The 18889-nt window shown below is 42.3% G+C and overlaps 1 protein-coding gene across 1 annotated transcript in view; it reads left to right on the forward strand.

Annotated features, from left to right (window-relative positions):
- SLC38A3 (solute carrier family 38 member 3) overlaps nt 1–18889 on the forward strand; it is a 103852-nt gene that overhangs the window by 34757 nt on the left and 50206 nt on the right. Inside the window, exons 2-4 of the mRNA XM_020789244.3 lie at nt 13090–13307; nt 15759–15834; nt 16626–16741. Coding sequence (XP_020644903.1) covers nt 13201–13307; nt 15759–15834; nt 16626–16741 — 299 coding nt within the window. The 5' untranslated portion in view covers nt 13090–13200. The remainder of the gene's footprint in view (nt 1–13089; nt 13308–15758; nt 15835–16625; nt 16742–18889) is intronic.

Here is an 18889-nt window from a genome sequence, read left to right on the forward strand (position 1 = left end):
TATTTTTTAAAAGTTGAAAAGACCACTTCATGCCTTCTAGTGGCCAATTTTAAAAAAATAAAATACACAAAAATTGGTAGTGTCCAGGTCAAAACATGACAAAACTGCCTTCCATGCCTCCTATAGTCACAAAAATAGTTGGTTTTTAAGGGTAGGGGATAATCTTTAAAAAATCGGGGGAAGTATGAGGAAGCTGATGGCTCTGGAATGCTGGAGATAATTTAGACCAGTGGTTCTTAACCTTTGTTACTCAGGTGTTTTTGAACTGCAACTACCAGAAACCCCAGCCAGCACAGCTGGTGGTGAAGGCTTCTGGGAGTTGCAGTCCAAAACTCCTGAGTAACCCAAGGTTAAGGACCAGTGATTTAGACCACAGGCAGTACCTTTTGGCCCACATGCCTATATCATGTCTCTGTGTTGAATTTATCACAGTTCGGTGCTTTCATTTGTTTGTTTGTTTGTTTGTTTATTGAAAACTTGTATTATGCCATTCAAATGATGTAATTTGCACATTCAAGGAACCCAAATCATTCTTTCAAATATAACGAGGAAGAAAAATGTGATGAATAGGACATCAGCAACCAGTTTTATGATGTCCGCCTTATCTTCCTTTTTCTATGGTGAGCTTTGCCCATTCCATGTAGCTTAACAGGTGTAATCATACCAGACAAGCTAACCTTTTTATTTGGGAGAGAAAACCGACTTCCTGGTAAATATGAGGTTCATTGATTTATTTGTATAATTTATATGCCCCCTTTCTTTCCATAGAGTTATTATTCTCTTATTATTTTCTTATGCTTTCTACTTAACCATCTGTAAGGGTGAAAGACTGGAAAATCAACTCTAGGCCAATCTAAAAGTTGTTGTCTGTAGACATGCTCCAAACCAGAGGAAGGCAGGATGCATGCATTCCCAGTGATGAAAACCTCATTTAAGTATTTGTTTTGTATACTGAACAATGTCAGTGGGCTTGAAACATACCTTTTAAAAATCATTTTATGATAACTTCAGCTTAGTTATACTTTTCTTTTCAAAAATATGGAGGTGAGCTACAGAAGCCAATGTTTTGAGAGTTCCTTTTTATTTTTCTTCCACCCATGGAGCATCAGTGGAATCTTTTTTCAAGCTCTTTGGACTTCCAGTGAAAGCAAGGAAAAACCTGATTTCAACAAAAAGTGATGCCCTTTTGTAATTAACAGTAAGGCTTGGGGAGCTCAGGCTTTAGAAACTGCATTTAATTTAACTAATATGGTTAGTCATACACATACAACAGATGCCATCACAAGTTTCAAGGTACATTCCCAGTGTCTAAACAATGTAATGCATTCTTCTTAGTTCCTATGCTGACGTGATCTTAATATCTAAAGTTAAAACAATTTTTGGCTCAAAGCTTAATGGAGCTTTGGATTACAACAGAGTTGTTGGAAACCCTGCCTAAGCTCCTCAACTTCTGAAATCACACATGAGACCACCCTTGAAAAAGCAATTATGATATTAACTGAGCTTTGGTTCAAAACCCTGTCATTTGGGTAACTTCAGCACTCTTGCAAAATTAAAGAAAGGCAGAAACCTCACTTGGAGCATCAAGACCTTGGCTAGGATCATAAACTGGGACATGTGTGGTCCTCAAATAGTCTCCTATCCAGACCAGATTTAGAGCTGCCTTCAGTTTGGTGCCACGTCATATGCTTTCAGACCATGTTCTACCACATGTTGATAAAATGGTCGGCACTTTTTTTTTCTCATACCATCAGGAGGTCTTCTGTTTTTGGAACCTGGTTCTTAATATTCTGTTCAAAGAAACTGGAAGTTTTATGTAAAAATTATTGTTAGGTTGCAAGTCTTTCAATTTTTACAGCATGCACTTTTCTTATACTGTTTGTTTTAGATTAAAAGGTGAAAGACACTAAATGTGTTTGGCATGCCAATTGTTGCCTTCTGCTTTCAACAGAATTTAGCTCTTTTTTCAGTGTGCAGGATCACTTGAAGCACTCATTCCCATTTCTGATAGAGGCAGATCTTCAAGCTGGGACTTACTACACTAAGCAATAGGATTTCAGCCGGTATGGATTCACTAGAAATTGCAAGTCCTTGAATTGTGGTTTCAGCCTAACCTCATGGACCAAGGGAAATAGGGTGCATTTCTAAGGGAATAATAAGTTTTACGTTCATTCTGGCAAGTATTCTTATGTGACTGTGGTGGAAACATTAATTGTGGTGAGAAGCATTTTTTTCCTTAGGATTTTAGAAAGAATAGGAATTTCCTTCAAAATGGTTGAGCATGTATGTCCAGATAACTTTCTGCAAAATGTCATATTGCAATGTGAGCAAAAGCAGCCAATTATATCACGTCTCCTTATCCTCATGTCCATCACTCTGTTTACATGTTAGGCTACACAAGGCTGTTAAACATTCTTTTGAGTTTCAGATCTGACTTTGGTAACTGGTAGTTATTAAGTATTCTTTCAGATAGAACTGCTGGATAGCTCAGTGGTTTAGAGCAGTGGTCCCCAACCTTGGGCCTCCAGATGTTCTTGGACTTCAACTCCCGGAAATCCTGGCCAGCAGAAGTGGTTTTGAAGGCTTCTGGGAGTTGTAGTCCAAGAACATCTGGAGGCCCAAGGTGGGGACCACTGGTTTAGAGGTTGGGAGTTCGATTCCTCACTGTATCTCCTTAACAGAGACTGGACTCAATAATCCATAGGATCCCTTCCAGCTCTGTAGATCTAAGATTATAGATCATTATTATATCACTAATAGTCTTTATGTCTTCTGCCTTGCTAAACATAGAACTATTGAAAGGCTTTTTGACAACATTCAAAAGCAAGGTCATATTCTCAGGCCTGAAAACAAGAGCTTCACAATAAAAACAAAGACAGAACCTCTGGCAGTTAGTGGGAAAAATATAGATGGGGGCAGCTATTTGCCACTGGATGTTTATCATGGAGCCCAGGCTTTCAGAATTAATAAAGCTGCCATTCAATAGTAGCATTAAACATTATTGTGTACATGATTTATAGGAATAGATTTGTTTTTCATTTGAGCCATTTCTTGAAGGCTTGTTTTAAAAAACAGCTTACAGGGTTCTGTCACAGTGAAGTGTCACATCAAGAAATAGAACTGAGTGTGTAAAAGAATGCAAAGAAAGAAGTAAAAGTTACACAGATTATTAGGTCCTTTTATACTAACAGGTTCTGCATTGATGTTATTGGTATTTTTCCCGCCATGCATATAACATTTCCCTTGTCTCAATTCGTCCTTTGTTTTTCTATGACCTTGCACTCCTTTTTAAACTCCTTTAGTGTTTTTTTGGCCCATGTTCTCTCCTTTTTAAAGTATCACTGTATACCAGACAAAAACAAGTAAAAAAAACACCCTAATACTGTACAGTGGTTCTTAACCTTGGGTTACTCAGGTGTTTTTGAACTGCAACTCCAGAAACCCCAGCCAGCACAGCTGGTGGTGAAGGCTTCTGGGAGTTGCAGTCCAAAAACACCTGAGTAACCCAAGGTTAAGAACCACTGCCCTAATACAGTAATTATTTCTGAAAGATTTCTTCAGGATTTTTAAAGAGGTGTTTTTTCTTTAAGTGATACAGATTTCAAAGACAATAGGAGTGGATTTACAGTGAATGTCCATGGCAAGAGACTTCTGGTCAGAAGCTTACAATTAGCACTAAACTACAACTCAAAAGCAAACAAGCCAATCTGGCAGACAGGCTTATTTTTTAAAATATTTCTTCAAGATTTTTGAAAGCTTTCTTAAAGAGCCACTGTTTTCTTAAAAAGGGAAGTGGGGCTTTGAGGACAAATTTTGATTCATGTATTGTTAAACCTGTGCTCATTCAACACCAAGTGGCTGAAGGGGCAGTAGAACAAGGACTTAGTGTGGAAAATTGCCAGGTGTACTACTCTTCTCAGAAGACTGAGCTTTCTTTGAAGCTTGAACTAAATTTATAGGGCACAATAAATGACTGCAATTGGCAGATTGTTGTAAGGAGGAATCCACAGGTTCGGGGGACACATTTAGTTTCAAGTCATTGATGTCTCTAAACATTTCCTCCAATGTAAGTTAATGGCTGACATTTGCTCCTCCAGGGAGGGTGAGGGTTGTAGTTAAAAAAACACACATACATTTCCCCAGTCTCTGCACCTACAAAAAAAAAGTATAGCACTGCAATTGGAAAACAACATTCGAAGTGTGACATAACCTGACCTTAACCCTGAAATGGAAAGGCTTGTCTTCTGTTGATAAGGATCTGGTCTTTGTGTGTATGCAATGTGTCTCTGTGCAGACTGTGTTTGACCCCACCCCCTCCAGCTGCCCTCCCGTATAACTGTCAGAATAACAAAAACCTGCACTATCAAGGTCAGCATTCAGTGAAAGTGGTAATAGGAGAGGTCAGCTGCATCTCAGATGGACATTAATAATGGCAAAAATGACAGCTATCTTTAATCAACAACTGAGTTCTTTCTTCAGCTGAGCCTTAGAAGTAGACTCTTGTAGCTCCAAGGTATGTTACAAGTGGGATTGAGAGCTTTGGGTTGTGGATCCCTCTTGTACCATCTGCAGTATGGAAAATAGAGATTTTGGTAGTTTTCCTACAAAGTGCAGAAAGAGAGACAAATGTAATCCTTCCCTGCATTACACAGAGATGCTGTGAGACAACTTATCCTTTGTCATTAATCCCAGAGCCTCAAAAACTATTCTTTTGCATATCAGTCCAAAATGTTCACTTTGGCTTTACCCTCACTCTGACAAGTGAAGTGGCCCTTATGTTGCTTATAAAGCAGAACTGGCCAGGATCTTGTTGGCCAGTTACAGTGCTGTAACTACAGTGGTGTAAACTGCAGTGGGCAAACTGCTGCTAGATAATAAGTTGGCAGTTGTATTCCTTTTTACATGCCAAATCAAATGAGAAGGGTGGCCTAAAAGTGTAGTCAATCAATCAATCAAATCATAGGCATCCTTCAGTCTCGAGAGACTATGGTAACATGCTCTGAATCGAGGAGTGTCCTCTCCAGAGCATGAAGCCCAGGTAAGGTAATATGGAGGATAGGCTGTTACCCAAGTAGCAAATCCCCCCTCTCCACGTTGCTGAAATGGTCCAATGGAAAGGCAAGAGCCAATACGACTGGTTCCAGCAACGTCGCAGGAGTTGGCAGAACGACACGAGCTGCCTTCGGGACTCCAGCTCCGGATTTTGCCTCGAGGTTAACTCCTGAAGCCTTTTCCATCGGTGGATATAGCCACAAGGCAGTGGAGGTTTGAAATCGGAGTTTTCCTTCTCCGAGATGGGCTGCCTTCCATGGCTGACGAGCCCCACCTACCCGGCCTGCTCTTTAATAGTGCAAAAGTATAATCTGATCCTTAAAACTTTCCTGACGCCCTGGCTTATGCAAATCTAATTGGCTTTCCTATTTACCATATTAAGGCCAGATACAAAGTTTGAGAATTTCGCGCGCCGTTAGGGCCATGTGGTCAGGAGACAAAAGAAAGCCCAGGGAAAAAAAAAACTCAGCATGGCATCCATGCAAACAGACCTGGCCTTCGCCCTCAGCCCAGCTTCCTAGGGAAAAGAGTCCAGGGTCCTGGGACACGCTCTTTTACAGCAGGAAGTCCCACCCCTAGGCCCCACCCCCAGGCCATGTGGTCAGGAGACAAAAGAAAGCCCAGGGAAAAAAAACCTCAGCATGGCATCCATGCAAACAGACCTGGCCTTCGCCCTCAGCCCAGCTTCCTAGGGAAAAGAGTCCAGGGTCCTGGGACATGCTCTTTTACAGCAGGAAGTCCCACCCCTAGGCCCCACCCCCAGGCCATGTGGTCAGGAGACAAAAGAAAGCCCAGGGGAAAAAAAACTCAGCATGGCATCCATGCAAACAGACCTGGCCTTCGCCCTCAGCCCAGCTTCCTAGGGAAAAGAGTCCAGGGTCCTGGGACATGCTCTTTTACAGCAGGAAGTCCCACCCCTAGGCCCCACCCCCAGGCCATGTGGTCAGGAGACAAAAGAAAGCCCAGGGGAAAAAAAAACTCAGCATGGCATCCATGCAAACAGACCTGGCCTTCGCCCTCAGCCCAGCTTCCTAGGGAAAAGAGTCCAGGGTCCTGGGACACGCTCTTTTACACCAGGAAGTCCCACCCCTAGGCCCCACCCCCAGGCCATGTGGTCAGGAGACAAAAGAAAGCCCAGGAAAAAAAAACTCAGCATGGCATCCATGCAAACAGACCTGGCCTTCGCCCTCAGCCCAGCTTCCTAGGGAAAAGAGTCCGGGGTCCTGGGACACACTCTTTTACAGCAGGAAGTCCCACCCCTAGGCCCCACCCCCAGGCCATGTGGTCAGGAGACAAAAGAAAGCCCAGGAAAAAAAAAACTCAGCATGGCATCCATGCAAACAGACTTGGCCTTCGCCCTCAGCCCAGCTTCCTAGGGAAAAGAGTCCAGGGTCCTGGGACACGCTCTTTTACAGCAGGAAGTCCCACCCCTAGGCCCCACCCCCAGGCCATGTGGTCAGGAGACAAAAGAAAGCCCAGGAAAAAAAAACTCAGCATGGCATCCATGCAAACAGACCTGGCCTTCGCCCTCAGCCCAACTTCCTAGGGAAAAGAGTCCAGGGTCCTGGGACACGCTCTTTTACAGCAGGAAGTCCCACCCCTAGGCCCCACCCCCAGGCCATGTGGTCAGGAGACAAAAGAAAGCCCAGGGGAAAAAAAAAACTCAGCATGGCATCCATGCAAACAGACCTGGCCTTCGCCCTCAGCCCAGCTTCCTAGGGAAAAGAGTCCAGGGTCCTGGGACACGCTCTTTTACAGCAGGAAGTCCCACCCCTAGGCCCCACCCCCAGGCCATGTGGTCAGGAGACAAAAATCAATCAAATAGTGTGCAATGAACAATGTATGTGGCTGCTTGTTAATTAGTGGCAATTCACTGCTGTGATCAATATCATTGCACTCAGCACTGGTGTAAGTAACCAGTGCAATTCTGGCTGTTGTTCTTGGAAACCAGCACAGTAAACTCCCAAGAGCACTAGTTGTTGGTGTCCATTGTGGTTAGTTGGGTAGAAAATACATCAGCCACTGGCAGGCAGAGCCAGAGATGATGACTTGCTAGTACCCGCTGTTGCTTCTTCCTTTTTCCTCCAAAGCTCTGTCTAATTCTCTCTTTCTCTCTCCCACACATACACACAAAGTATGATAAAGCTGGGAGTTTGGCAGGAGGGGAACGCGGGCAAGGCCCTGTCCTTCCATCTCTGGTAAGGAGTGGGTTGGCTGAGAATAACCTGTGCCTGAGGTGAGGCAATTCCACTGAGCCTCGTGGCGCAGTGGTTAAAATGCTGTACTGCAAGCTAAAACTGTGCTCACGACCTGGGGTTCAAATCCCAGGTAGCCGGCTCAAGGTTGACTCAGCCTTCCATCCTTCCGAGGTCGGTAAAATGAGTACCCAGTTTGCTGGGGGGGCAATGTGTAGCCTGTATAATTAAAAATTGTAAACCGCCCAGAGAGTGCTTGTAGCGCTATGGGGCGGTATATAAGTCCAATAAATAAATAAATAAATAAATAAATTTCTCCTAGTGGACTAACTACCAGTGTTATCAAGAACCATGGATGACAGGAGAAAGAAAGCTGGAGGGAACTGGTGAGGTAGGGAGACTGGGCAGAAGGCCCTCCTTACTCTGGGCATGACTGCCTGCAGAGATGCTGTGTCTTTATATGGAGCCACTTTCCAGCGACCAGCAGGGAAGGGCTAGATGAGGCCAAACAGAAGGGACTTTGTCTTGCCTGCCAACATATGCAGCCCTCAATGCTTCCACAGAGCCTGGCAAGCTTCCTCTACTAGTTGCTTCCCACCCCTCTAGCTCCCCTCAGACTCCAGTGTGCTCACGCACTGATTGGCACGCAAGGCCGTTGCTGCCAACTCCAGGTGGGCAGAACTTTTGTCCCCCTGAGAATGTAGCATGAGCTGCAGAGGAACCTTGAGGGAAGTCCTTATTCTTTGGAAGGCAGAGGCCCTCTCCGCTTGCTTGCTTGCTTGCTTGCTTGCTTACTGATGAAGTGAGTTCTGCATTTTTTTCCTCAATTAATCCCTCATTGTACTGCCTCACAACCTCTTTTCCCATCAGTCTGGAAGGCTTTGTTAATCAGTCAGGCAGTAGAACTGTCTTCCACTTGTCAAACCGAGTTGTTCTCTTTATTAGTTCTTATCCAAGCAATGAGAAGCAGTGTGCAGTAGTGGTTAGAGTATTGAACTAGGAAGTGAGAGACTTGGTTCTGAATCCCCATCTAACCACAATGTTCACTGAGTGACAATAGGTCAGCCACTGCCTCTCAGCAGATAAAAACCAGAGAAGATAATGTATGTCACCCTGAACGTATTGGAGGAAAAGCAGGAGAGATCCTGGTGCTGATGATCTGTTGATGATGTACGTTCACTTACTGTAACAGCACTACAGATATCATTCCTAGGCGTTTGCAGTTATCTAGTAGCAATTTTATTTTCTCAAAAATGTTTGGCTCCCAGTTTTGTGGCTCCAGGGAAAATGCATTTGGCCTGTCCATGTTGAAGAATATCTCCTACTTGGAGGTTTTGAAAGGGAGGGATGGGTGACATACTTTGCCTCCTCTTTGTGGGGTTTGTTACGCTCTGGTAGTTCTTGTGCTGGTGGAAAACTCATAGCTCAGAATCCTTCACTTCTCATAGAACAGCACGACACCTTCAAAGCTTCCCTAGCTGCCTGTCTAAGGAAGTCATAAAGAAAGAGCCATGAGGCCGAGAGGAGAAACTTCCTAGAGGCAGATCTTCCGTTGTGTACGGCTTGGGTTCTGTCCCCAACAAGGTGTATCTCTTGGGGCCTATGTTCCTTTGCATTCAGTGAAAAGCAAAAGACTTAAAAGAGATGTCATTACTTCCAAGGTAGGCAATTAGTGACCATTTGGCTAGGCAGCTTTTGTCTTAAAAAGAGAAAATAGAGGCTGTTCTGTTGTTGCACTGGGAGAAATCATGTTGGCTATACATTGCACTCAATGGGGCTGATATCCTACGGAGCTTCCACTGAGGAGGAAGGAAGTCCTGCCTGTGTTGCAGAGTCTGGGTGTCCTTCTTGAAAGTCATCAATGGCACACATATACAAGCAGTGTGACTTTGAGCTACTATACTGGCCAGACTCTCTGCTCTGTGGAAGACAATCCTACATGTTAGTATGATACTGACCAGTGTCCTCTTTGAACTGGCAGCAATGCTGAGCCTTGCAAGAGATTTGAACTCTTTTCTGCTCCCTTTTCTCTAGAGTTTCCTCTAAAGAAAATTGTTTCTTCTAAAGAAATACAGTAATGTGTTTTTTTCCCATTTTCCCATTCATCTTCAGGGGCTTCCATCTTGGTGAACAATAATTTTTGTTTGCCTGCAGTGACTGGATTCTCTTTATTAACAGTGACCAGTTTCTGTCCTGCTGCTGGCAATTCTGAATCCCTTTGCCTTAAATTAACACCACTGGACTTTCATAAGAGGTTTTTCATGCTGCTGCCTATGTGTACACCCTTGTTAATTGCTCCTCCCCTCTTACACCTTCCTGCTTCAATTCACATGTAAGTAGAGATACTGTCTGCACACCAAACCAAACACTTCTGTCAATTTTGATTCATGTGTGACTGTGAATCTCTGCTAGACAGAGCCTGATCCACTTACAGGGCAAGAGTGAAGAAGCTCAGCCTGTTTGGACATCTAAACGAAAGGTTAGGAGGTAACTTGGTTATGGTGAATGAAGAAAATATACTAATATGGATGGGGGCGTAAGAGCTTCTAGCACCCAGTATAGGCAAAAGCTGCAGACACTTACAGGACAAATAAGATACCCCATTTTAACAAGGAGTACAGTTTATTTATTTTATTTATTTATTTTATTTTTATTTATTTATTTAATTTATATGCCGCCCACTCTACCCAAAGGTCTCTGGGCGGCTTACAACAATTAAAATTCAATGCGATAAAATAAAATGATCAAAATACAGTTAAAATACAATTAAAATACAATTAAAAAATACAATTAAAATTGCCATCATTAAGACCCATCATTAAGACCCACAGTTGTCGCGCTGTGGGCTAAACCGCAGAAGCCTGTGCTGCAGGGTCAGAAGATCCGGCAGTCGTAAGATCGAATCCACGCAACGGAATGAGCACCCGTCGCTTGTCCCAGCTCCCGCCAACCTAGCGGTTCGAAAGCATGCAAATGCGAGTAGATAAATAGGGACCACCTCGGTGAGAAGGTAAACAGCGTTCCGTGTCTAAATCACACTGGCCATGTGACCACGGAAAGATTGTCTTTGGACAAAACGCTGGCTCTATGGCTTGAAGAGCGGGATGAGCGCCGCCCCCTAGAGTCGGACACGACTGGACAAAAAATTGTCAAGGGGAACCTTTACCTTTACCTTTACAGTTGTCAATAGCAGGAAACTGGGATGAAATATGAATTTAATTCCCATTGGGTGCAACATCTTCTTAGGTTTGCTGCCTATAACTGGCATACGGTTATGTCAACAGATTTTGAATAAGGTAGCATATATTAATAGTATCTATGCATGCTAAATCCCTTATCACCCCTGTCAGGTAGGATGTGTGTCCCGCTAGTTGAACTAAGGAGCTTTGTCATCCAAACAGTGAGGCAGATTGCTTTTTTACCTTGGCAGTTCTGGTGTTTAGTGGGTTGAGAACCTAAAATAGGGTGCTCTGCAGAGAGTTGTGGATGGGTGACAGCAATGTGAAAGGGTTTTCGCTCACTTCTCCCTTTTGCTAAAACTAGGGTTCTTGATTTGTCAAGAATCTATGACCACAGTTAAATATTAATTTATGTATCTTCATGGAGATGGAGCTGAGGTGAGGACACCACTGGGGAAGTGTATCAGTTGTGCTTCCCTGATTATAACCTGCACAGACAAGAGATTTTGTAAGATGTTATTGTGATATTATGCTGGTGCTCTCTTTTGTTATCCTATAATTAATGTTTTTCTTTACACATCTATTCCTACAGGCCTTCTCATTATCAGTTGATTTTGTGTCCTAGAAATCAAAGAAGAGGATGTGTCTGGGAACTAAAACCTAGTACTCTGCTAGATTCAAAATACAATAGTCTATCTCTTAAATTTGGCTGCCTGAAATCATTGGATTAGTATTTTGCTGTTAAACTGTTGCTCACATCTTTTTGATATGTTAAAACAGGGTTGCAATTAGGCCGTCTGACGTAACTAGCAGTGTCGAAAAGCAAATAAGCTCAGGTTTTATTTATCTATTTACTTGGTTTCTCTTCCACTGAAAAACAAAACTGGGAAGTCTGGGCTCTGTTTGGCCTGCAGAAAGTGGTCCAGTATAACACTTACTACCTCACCCATTCATGCTTTCTTTATGCCACGGGAACTTTTAAGCAAGTGAGTTGAAAATAATTCAACAGTTTGTGAGAGATTATTTATATAGAGCTCGTAGCGAACAAGGCACTCTGGAGGCATTCTCTCAAAACACTGTAGATTCTTGTGACTCCGAAAGCACAGGCTCTCAAGCTAGGGCTGTGTGTCCTGCATTTTAACATGCAAGACTCTGCAAGAAATAAACATTCATCCTAGTGCTGATTAAAAGATTTGTCCATAATTTTGGTAACAGATGTTGCACGTGTATCGGTCAGACGAAGAGTAGGAGGACCCCACTTCAGATTCTGACTGCGCAGGCGTTTGTCCTTGGTTAATACAATCCTCTCTATACTATATCCTGACATTAAAATAGCTGACACTGTTTACACAGAAATGGTTAATTATCCCAGGAAGGTGTGTTTCAAGGGTCCGTACTTCACACAGCCACACTTCTTCCTCACCTTTCTCTGCCATCATTCACACCCTGTTACCTTCCCCTTTGGCATTCAAATAATATTTTAAAATATTTCACAAGCCCTTGCCTACTGCACTCAAAGAAGAGCAAAGAATACATCAAATGGTGGTGGTGGTTGAGCACAGCCTAAGGCATTAATCTCCTGATGTTCTTGATATTTTATTGTTATTCACCTTGGTGAATGGGCATCTATTTGTACCAAACAGCTGTTATTTTCTATTTTCTAGTTTTTGAATATTTTCTGCTTTTTGAATTGATTGATGGGTGGGTGAGGGTTTTTCTGCTCTATGTGTTGGACTGGGGGGTGTATCTTGGCTGGAGGAACATGTTTGTATAGCCTGTGTGGGTGGTGTGCTCTAGTTGTGGCATTCATTGAGGTTGAGCAGTGCAAGAAGCTTTATCTGCTTTTATGAAGTGGTGCGGAGACTAAAGTTTTGGAGGGAGGAAGTAGATTGATTCTCTGTTGCCTTGGTGCTGCTTTTTGGACTCATTTCTACGGGTTGTTTGGGCTTTTTGAATGCCAGAAAACACAAATGAGAAGAGTGAAAGATGCATTCCTTTTCATGTACAGTAATGCAAAAGGACCAGTACCTGAAAATATGAAAAGAAATACCAAGATTTTCACTATGCACATCTCTAAACAGGACAGCCAGACAATACTTAGATAATGACCAGTCTTTACATTAACTGTATTTATTTTGTATTTTATTTTATTTATTACATGCTTTCACTGCCCATTAACTAGCACTTCCTAGGCAGTGTACTTGGAAAAGACCTTGATGTTGGGAAAGTGTGAGGGCAAGAGGAGAAGGGGAAGGCAGAGGATGAGATGGTTGGACAGTGTCATCGAAGCAACCAACATGAATTTGACCCAACTCCGGGAGGCAACGGAAGACAAGAGGGCCTGGCGTGCTCTGGCTCATGGGGTCATGAAGAGTCAGACACGACTAAACAACTAAACAACAGGCAGTGTACAGATGAATTTAAAAATGCACAAAATATCTGTACATGATAATGAATAAAAGCAGTTCATCCTCATTCATATGAACCCAGAGCAATTATAGTTAATTATATTTTAGCTGATGTATGTGGCATTTTATACTTATGCCTGCCCCATGAACAAATGGACATCATTCCCCTAGGCTAGAATCACTTATTTCCTCTGTTCTAAGCCTTTGAAGTGATTTTTTTAAAAAAATGGACAAATGTTTCTCTATTTTTTCCAGATAAAGCACCACTAAAGAGACTACAAATTTCATCTCTGCCGTGTGACTTCCTGCTTTTCTGAAAGCTGTGTGTGAGGGAAGAAGGATAAGTGCTCCCATCAGAGTGCAAAAATGAACTCGACTGAGATTCCCATCCAAACAGAGATGGTAGAACTGGTGCCAAATGGAAAACATTCCGCGTTGAATGCGTCCTCCATCCCTTCGGTGGGAAATGACAGGTGAGCTGACATGGATGTGCGCACCCTGTACTATTTGAACAAAGTCCTCACTAAACAAGATGCTGATTTTGTATCTAGAAGCAGGGCATGGTTGAGATGATAATACTATTTATATAGTCTAATAGGAACCATTCTTAATCTTCATTTGGCAATTTAACTTGCTTTTGTTTTCTTCTTGGTCAGCTGGGAGATAACAGAGCTTTATATGCATGTCTGGTGTCTCAGCCACAGAGAACTGAAAGATTTGTATGTCTGATAGGATAAAATTTACCTTAGTGTGTGATGTGAGCTTTAAAGCTGAATTGTTGGATTTTCTTCATCCAAGATTCTCTTCCTCTTCAAGACAATAGGGATTTCACAGCCACGTCTACATCTTAGGCTGCAAACACTTTTCCAGTGTTCCCTATGCAAATCTGCATTGCTGTTCACCAATGTTAGAGTCCTCCTCCAAACCCTAATTGTTTGAATGAACTCTCAGGCCATGGTCATACCAATGGAATGTTCTCCAATTCTTCTCCTTTGATTCTGCAATTTAATTTGCAGTCATGTGACACACGGCCATTAACAAACCATTTACCTGGCAAGCGTGCTAGCTGCAGATCATTTCTTACTTGGCCAGAGGCTTCTACTTTTTTTGTTGCTCATCTTTTAATAAAAATATTGCACTGCTGCATGTGTGTGAACCACCTTATTGTTCATGTCCTTTTGTAACCCCAAAACACATTGGGATGCAGATCCTGGAATAAATACTATGTGACCTCAAAGGACAACAGGAACATGATTAAAAGTCACATAATCACAGGGGGACCATTTTGCTGGTGTGACCACAGACTCATTTCCCTGACATTTGAAAATCGTTCAACATGTTCGAAACACTATCAGTTGCTCCTGCCCATTCGTACAACTACATTTAGAAACCAATGTAATGGGTATGCCCAACATTGGGCAGTCTAAATTCCAAATATTTGGACTGCTACATGCATAATCCTCCCTCCCTCCCTCCCTACTGGAGCACAATTTGAGATTATAGACATGTATGAAATATAGGTAAAATTAAAAACAAATTAAATTGTTAAGATAATTAGACTGTTTTGACTAGAAGTGGGCTACTTCAATAGTGTTATCTTCACCATTTGCTAGATCTTCTTTTGTACACATGGTGGGGCATGAATTACACGCACATAAGTGCTGTATTGATTGAATTTCTCTCCAGTCACAGAAAATTTGTTCTGTATCCAGGTAGTCCCATTTTACCTGATTAATCTTCTTACTTCAAAGTCTGTTAAATTACTTCCAGATTATTATTAAATCACTTCCAAAGGTGTTGCACTGTATAATATAATGGCTAAACAGGAGGGCAAATGGAGAATAAGCAGTGAGCCTGGATAGCTGGGACCCTGATGTAGACTAAGTCCAAAAAGCTTCTATTATAAGTCCAAGAACATGGAGGAATCCAGTATTTGGCTTGCATTCATGGCTGGCTGCCTGAACATTCTCCTTCTTGACTGCAGCTAGTTATGAAACTGTCAGGAAGTTTTAATGATTATGATAATGTATCTTCCGAGCAGTCAAAAGCTCATTGTATCCTTGTGAAAATGTGACCCTCCACCCCCCAAATAGTGCATTTCTTGTTGTTGTCTGGAATACATGAGAAGCATAGGTCAGGGTCACAGTGGAAGTCTGTGGGACGTGATTATTCAGGAGTGACATAATTTATGCTTGCAATATTTCATCAGTTTATTTCATTATATGTTAATTCTTTCCATTTGTGTAAATATTGTGCTGTACAGCTTTAACTCAGGAGTCCAGATGTAGACAGTTTTGAATGGAAGACTATAGAAGGTTAACTGCAAGCCTGCGATGAACCCATCTTCCCTTCAGTGTTTGTTTTTCTATCATATTTGAGGTTGTTTACAAAATTTGTCTGTCTGTCTGTCCTACCATTGTACCAGAACTGGGACTCGGGGGGGGGGGGTCATAAGATTTAAAACAGATGCAATTAAAGAGGTGTGAACAAAAACAAATCAAAAGCTTTACTGGCAAAATGCAACTAACAAGTTATAATATCAAGGCATTATGGGATTAAAAAGCAATCTCAAAACACGTCAGTAAAAAAACCATAGCACCAACCCTTTAAATGCCCCTTTCTCAGCAGCCAGTGAGTCACTAAAAACTTGCTTAAATAAAAAGGGTTTTGTACATAGCACTCAGTCACTGAAGAGGGATATGTGGTTGCATGCAGAAAAAGCTGAACAGTATTCGGGTTATATTTTAACTGACCATGTGGGAAGATTGTAATATTTATCCGGTTTGGCTAAACAAGCTGCCATCAGATATGGAAGAGGTGATTCTGGAGATCTGTGAAGTCATTAGTTGCTCAACCAGAACTGTATTACAGGGAATTTTTCAGGAGGAAGACGATAATTTTAAGATAGTTTGTCCTTGTTCCAGGTTTGATGACAACCAACCAGAGATGGAGGAGTTCCTTCCGCATGGTGCTGAAAAGAAGCAGACCCACTTTACGGATGTAAGTGCATAGGTGTCTGCAGTGTGGGTGTTTATCCAGAAATCTCTGTGCACTACAGAGGCTCAGGACTCTTGATTACTATAGCTGAGAGAGGTACAAAGCCAGTGCATCTCATATGGCTAGGTCAACAATCATGTAAGCCCATTCAGAAAGTAACCTGACATCTGTTGTTACCATCCAGTTTGAGAATACACAGGTTCTAACTCAAGCCTTGCTTTGTTAGACACCCATTTGGCCTTGCTGTCTTCAAAGTGAAGGGGATTAAATGGAAGGAAGAGTGACCATGGCTATGACAGTGGAGTTTGCCTGCAGGCCATGGAAGGTGAATGGATGAAAGCAGGAGTGGGTTCTTTCTGAAGTGGCCTCTTGCAAATCAGTTTGTAAATCAGGATTCTAGGATCTGTCCCTAGAATTTATTCTGGAGTCAAGGTAGAAATAGGATTCAAGAACAGAATTTACTGTTCATGGGAGTTTCTCCTCTTTTGCAAAAGCTCATGGTAAAGAGCATATAGGCAAGGAAGGGTGGAAGGGGCAGAACTTGGAAACTTTATTTTTTTCAGCCTACAGCTCTTAAAAATCTCCACCCACCATGGTTTTTGGGAGTTGTGGGCTAAAAGAAGAAAGATTATGAAGCTGCAGAAAGATGGCTGAGCTAAAGGGTACCTAAGCAGCACCCATTATCTTCCCTGTGGGCTTGTAGGTGAGGAGACTGGGTTAAGCAAAGAAGAAGAAGCTTCCCTATGCAGTTGAGTATGCTGATTCACACATCGTCTCTTTTTTTTCCCTTCCAGTTTGAAGGAAAGACCTCCTTTGGGATGTCCGTTTTCAATCTCAGCAATGCCATCATGGGCAGCGGGATCCTTGGTCTAGCGTATGCTATGGCCAATACTGGTATTCTCCTTTTTCTGTAAGTCCTACTCCCTTCGTCAAAAGAACTAAGAATGTATGCATGCAGTTCCCCTTGAATAGGACAAGTAGCTGGGTCAGTCCTCTCTTGGTCCCACTTTAAAGCTTCCATTTCCAGATTATTTGGAACACAGCATATTGGCCTGTAAAACTTATCCTAACATTACTGCTGTGACACCACTACAGTGCTATTTCAGATAAACATTTCACCATCCATCCATTTCCTCCTGACCCATTTATTTCAATCTCTTTTGTCTTGTCTTGTAATTGGAATTTTCCCCCTTTTGTTTAAGCTGGCATTACACATGCTGATGACAGCATAAATACCCTTGTGATGGGGACAACCTGTGTAGAAGATGGCTTTATATAATATAGACACCATGTGGAGAAGCACCACATGGAATATCTTTTGAGGTCTACATGTGAGTCATTAAGATTCTATTCGGCCCTTAAGCGACAGATTCAAAAATGTTCCATCTGATGAAGATACTCTGCTTCCAAGCTGGCCTTTTCATTAGGGAGTGCAAAGTAGTCGTCTCAGACAGCAGATCTTTGAATGTCTCCCGGGCAAAGACCCAGCTGAAATTACCTGAAACATTTGTGGCTTAGGGGGTCATGTGCCCGTGTGGCCTTGGACAAGTTGCCTGGTCCTGGAGTGACATCCAGAGTAGAGGCCACTTCTGAATACTATATATCTCAGAAACCCTGGAAGGGTTGTTGTAAGTTAGAACCCACTTGCTAGTTCATCATTGTTTGTATATGTGCGTGTCTTGAGACTGACTTATAGCAAGCGTAATAAGGCTTTCAAGGTAAGTGAGATATTTAAGGCTCTACAAGTTCTACTCGCCCAGTGAGTTTCCAAGGCTAAGTGGGGATTCAAACCCTGGTCTCCAAAGTCCTCACTCATTGCTCTATCCGCTACAGCACAATGGGTACCCCAGCACATAATTACTATTAATTTATTCCTAGTATTGTTATTTTCTGCCAAGGACACAAAGAGCAGTACTCTTAGAATTTTCTTCCTTTTGCCAAAATAATGCGGATGCCATTGTGTACTCGTGGCATGGGGCTCTTGCCAAAGCGCAGTGGTGAGCACCTGCTTTGCACAGAGAAGGCCACAAGTTCAATCCCCAGCATTTCCAAATAGGCCTCAGAAAGATCTCTGCTCAAACCACAGAGAGAGCTCCTGTCAGTCAGTGCAGACAAGACTGAGCCTAATGTTTCAGTGGTCTGACTCACTGTTTTGGTAGTTTTCTATGTTTGTACCCCTCGGCGTGCTGTAATTTTTAAGTGGGGAGGGGGTCCATTTTCTGCCCCACCTCACACAGAAAAATCACTTGGGTCAGCTCGGATTCTTTTCCTTGAAACTATAACAACTTGCCTTTCCAAGGAGAGGTTCTTATTGCTACTTGTAATCTATGAATAAAAAACACTATTATCTCAAAGGCAAATTGAATTGCTAGTAGGTTGCCCCTCAGAAAAAAAAGAAGAAGAAAAAAACCCAAGTAACCATCTTGGGTCCACTGATATCCCAAATCCATAAATCTTGGTTTCTTTTTCCATGAATGAGCCAAGTGGCATATGTGCTCTCTTTTTGCGGTTCCCCTCTCCTCACATTTGACTTCAGCACTGAGATTGTGCAGAATAATTTCTACTCTATTTTAAGACTGGAAATCTTTAAAATGATTTGAACAGTGCAAATGTGTTTTTTTAAAATCTCTGACTTTTCTTTCTATACTGAAAGACAGAACATTTGGATATTCTGAAAATGGCAAAAAACTGAAAGTATTGAACTTTGGAGTTTGATGGCTTCTTTGTAGTGAAACAGAAGGATACCCATTTGTATTGTCCTGCTACCTAGCAGTTCCTGTCACAGCTCTGTTGTGTCAAACATCATTTATATGTACACACACACACACACACACACACACACACAGAGAGAGAGAGAGAGAGAGAGAGAGAGAGAGAGAGAGAGAGAGAGTTCACATTTCACATGGCTTGTGCTCCCACACTCTATCCTTGTGTCTGACCTTTAATTTTATGTTGGATAAAATTAACTTGATGTGCCATCTTGTGTTTCCTGCCATAACAAGAAGAACTGCAGACTAAAGATCAGGATGTGGTCCGTCTCACTCAAGTCATGGGCTCC

This window comes from Pogona vitticeps, chromosome 2 (assembly GCF_051106095.1).
Source record: "Pogona vitticeps strain Pit_001003342236 chromosome 2, PviZW2.1, whole genome shotgun sequence".
In the NCBI taxonomy this organism is placed as follows: domain Eukaryota; kingdom Metazoa; phylum Chordata; class Lepidosauria; order Squamata; family Agamidae; genus Pogona; species Pogona vitticeps.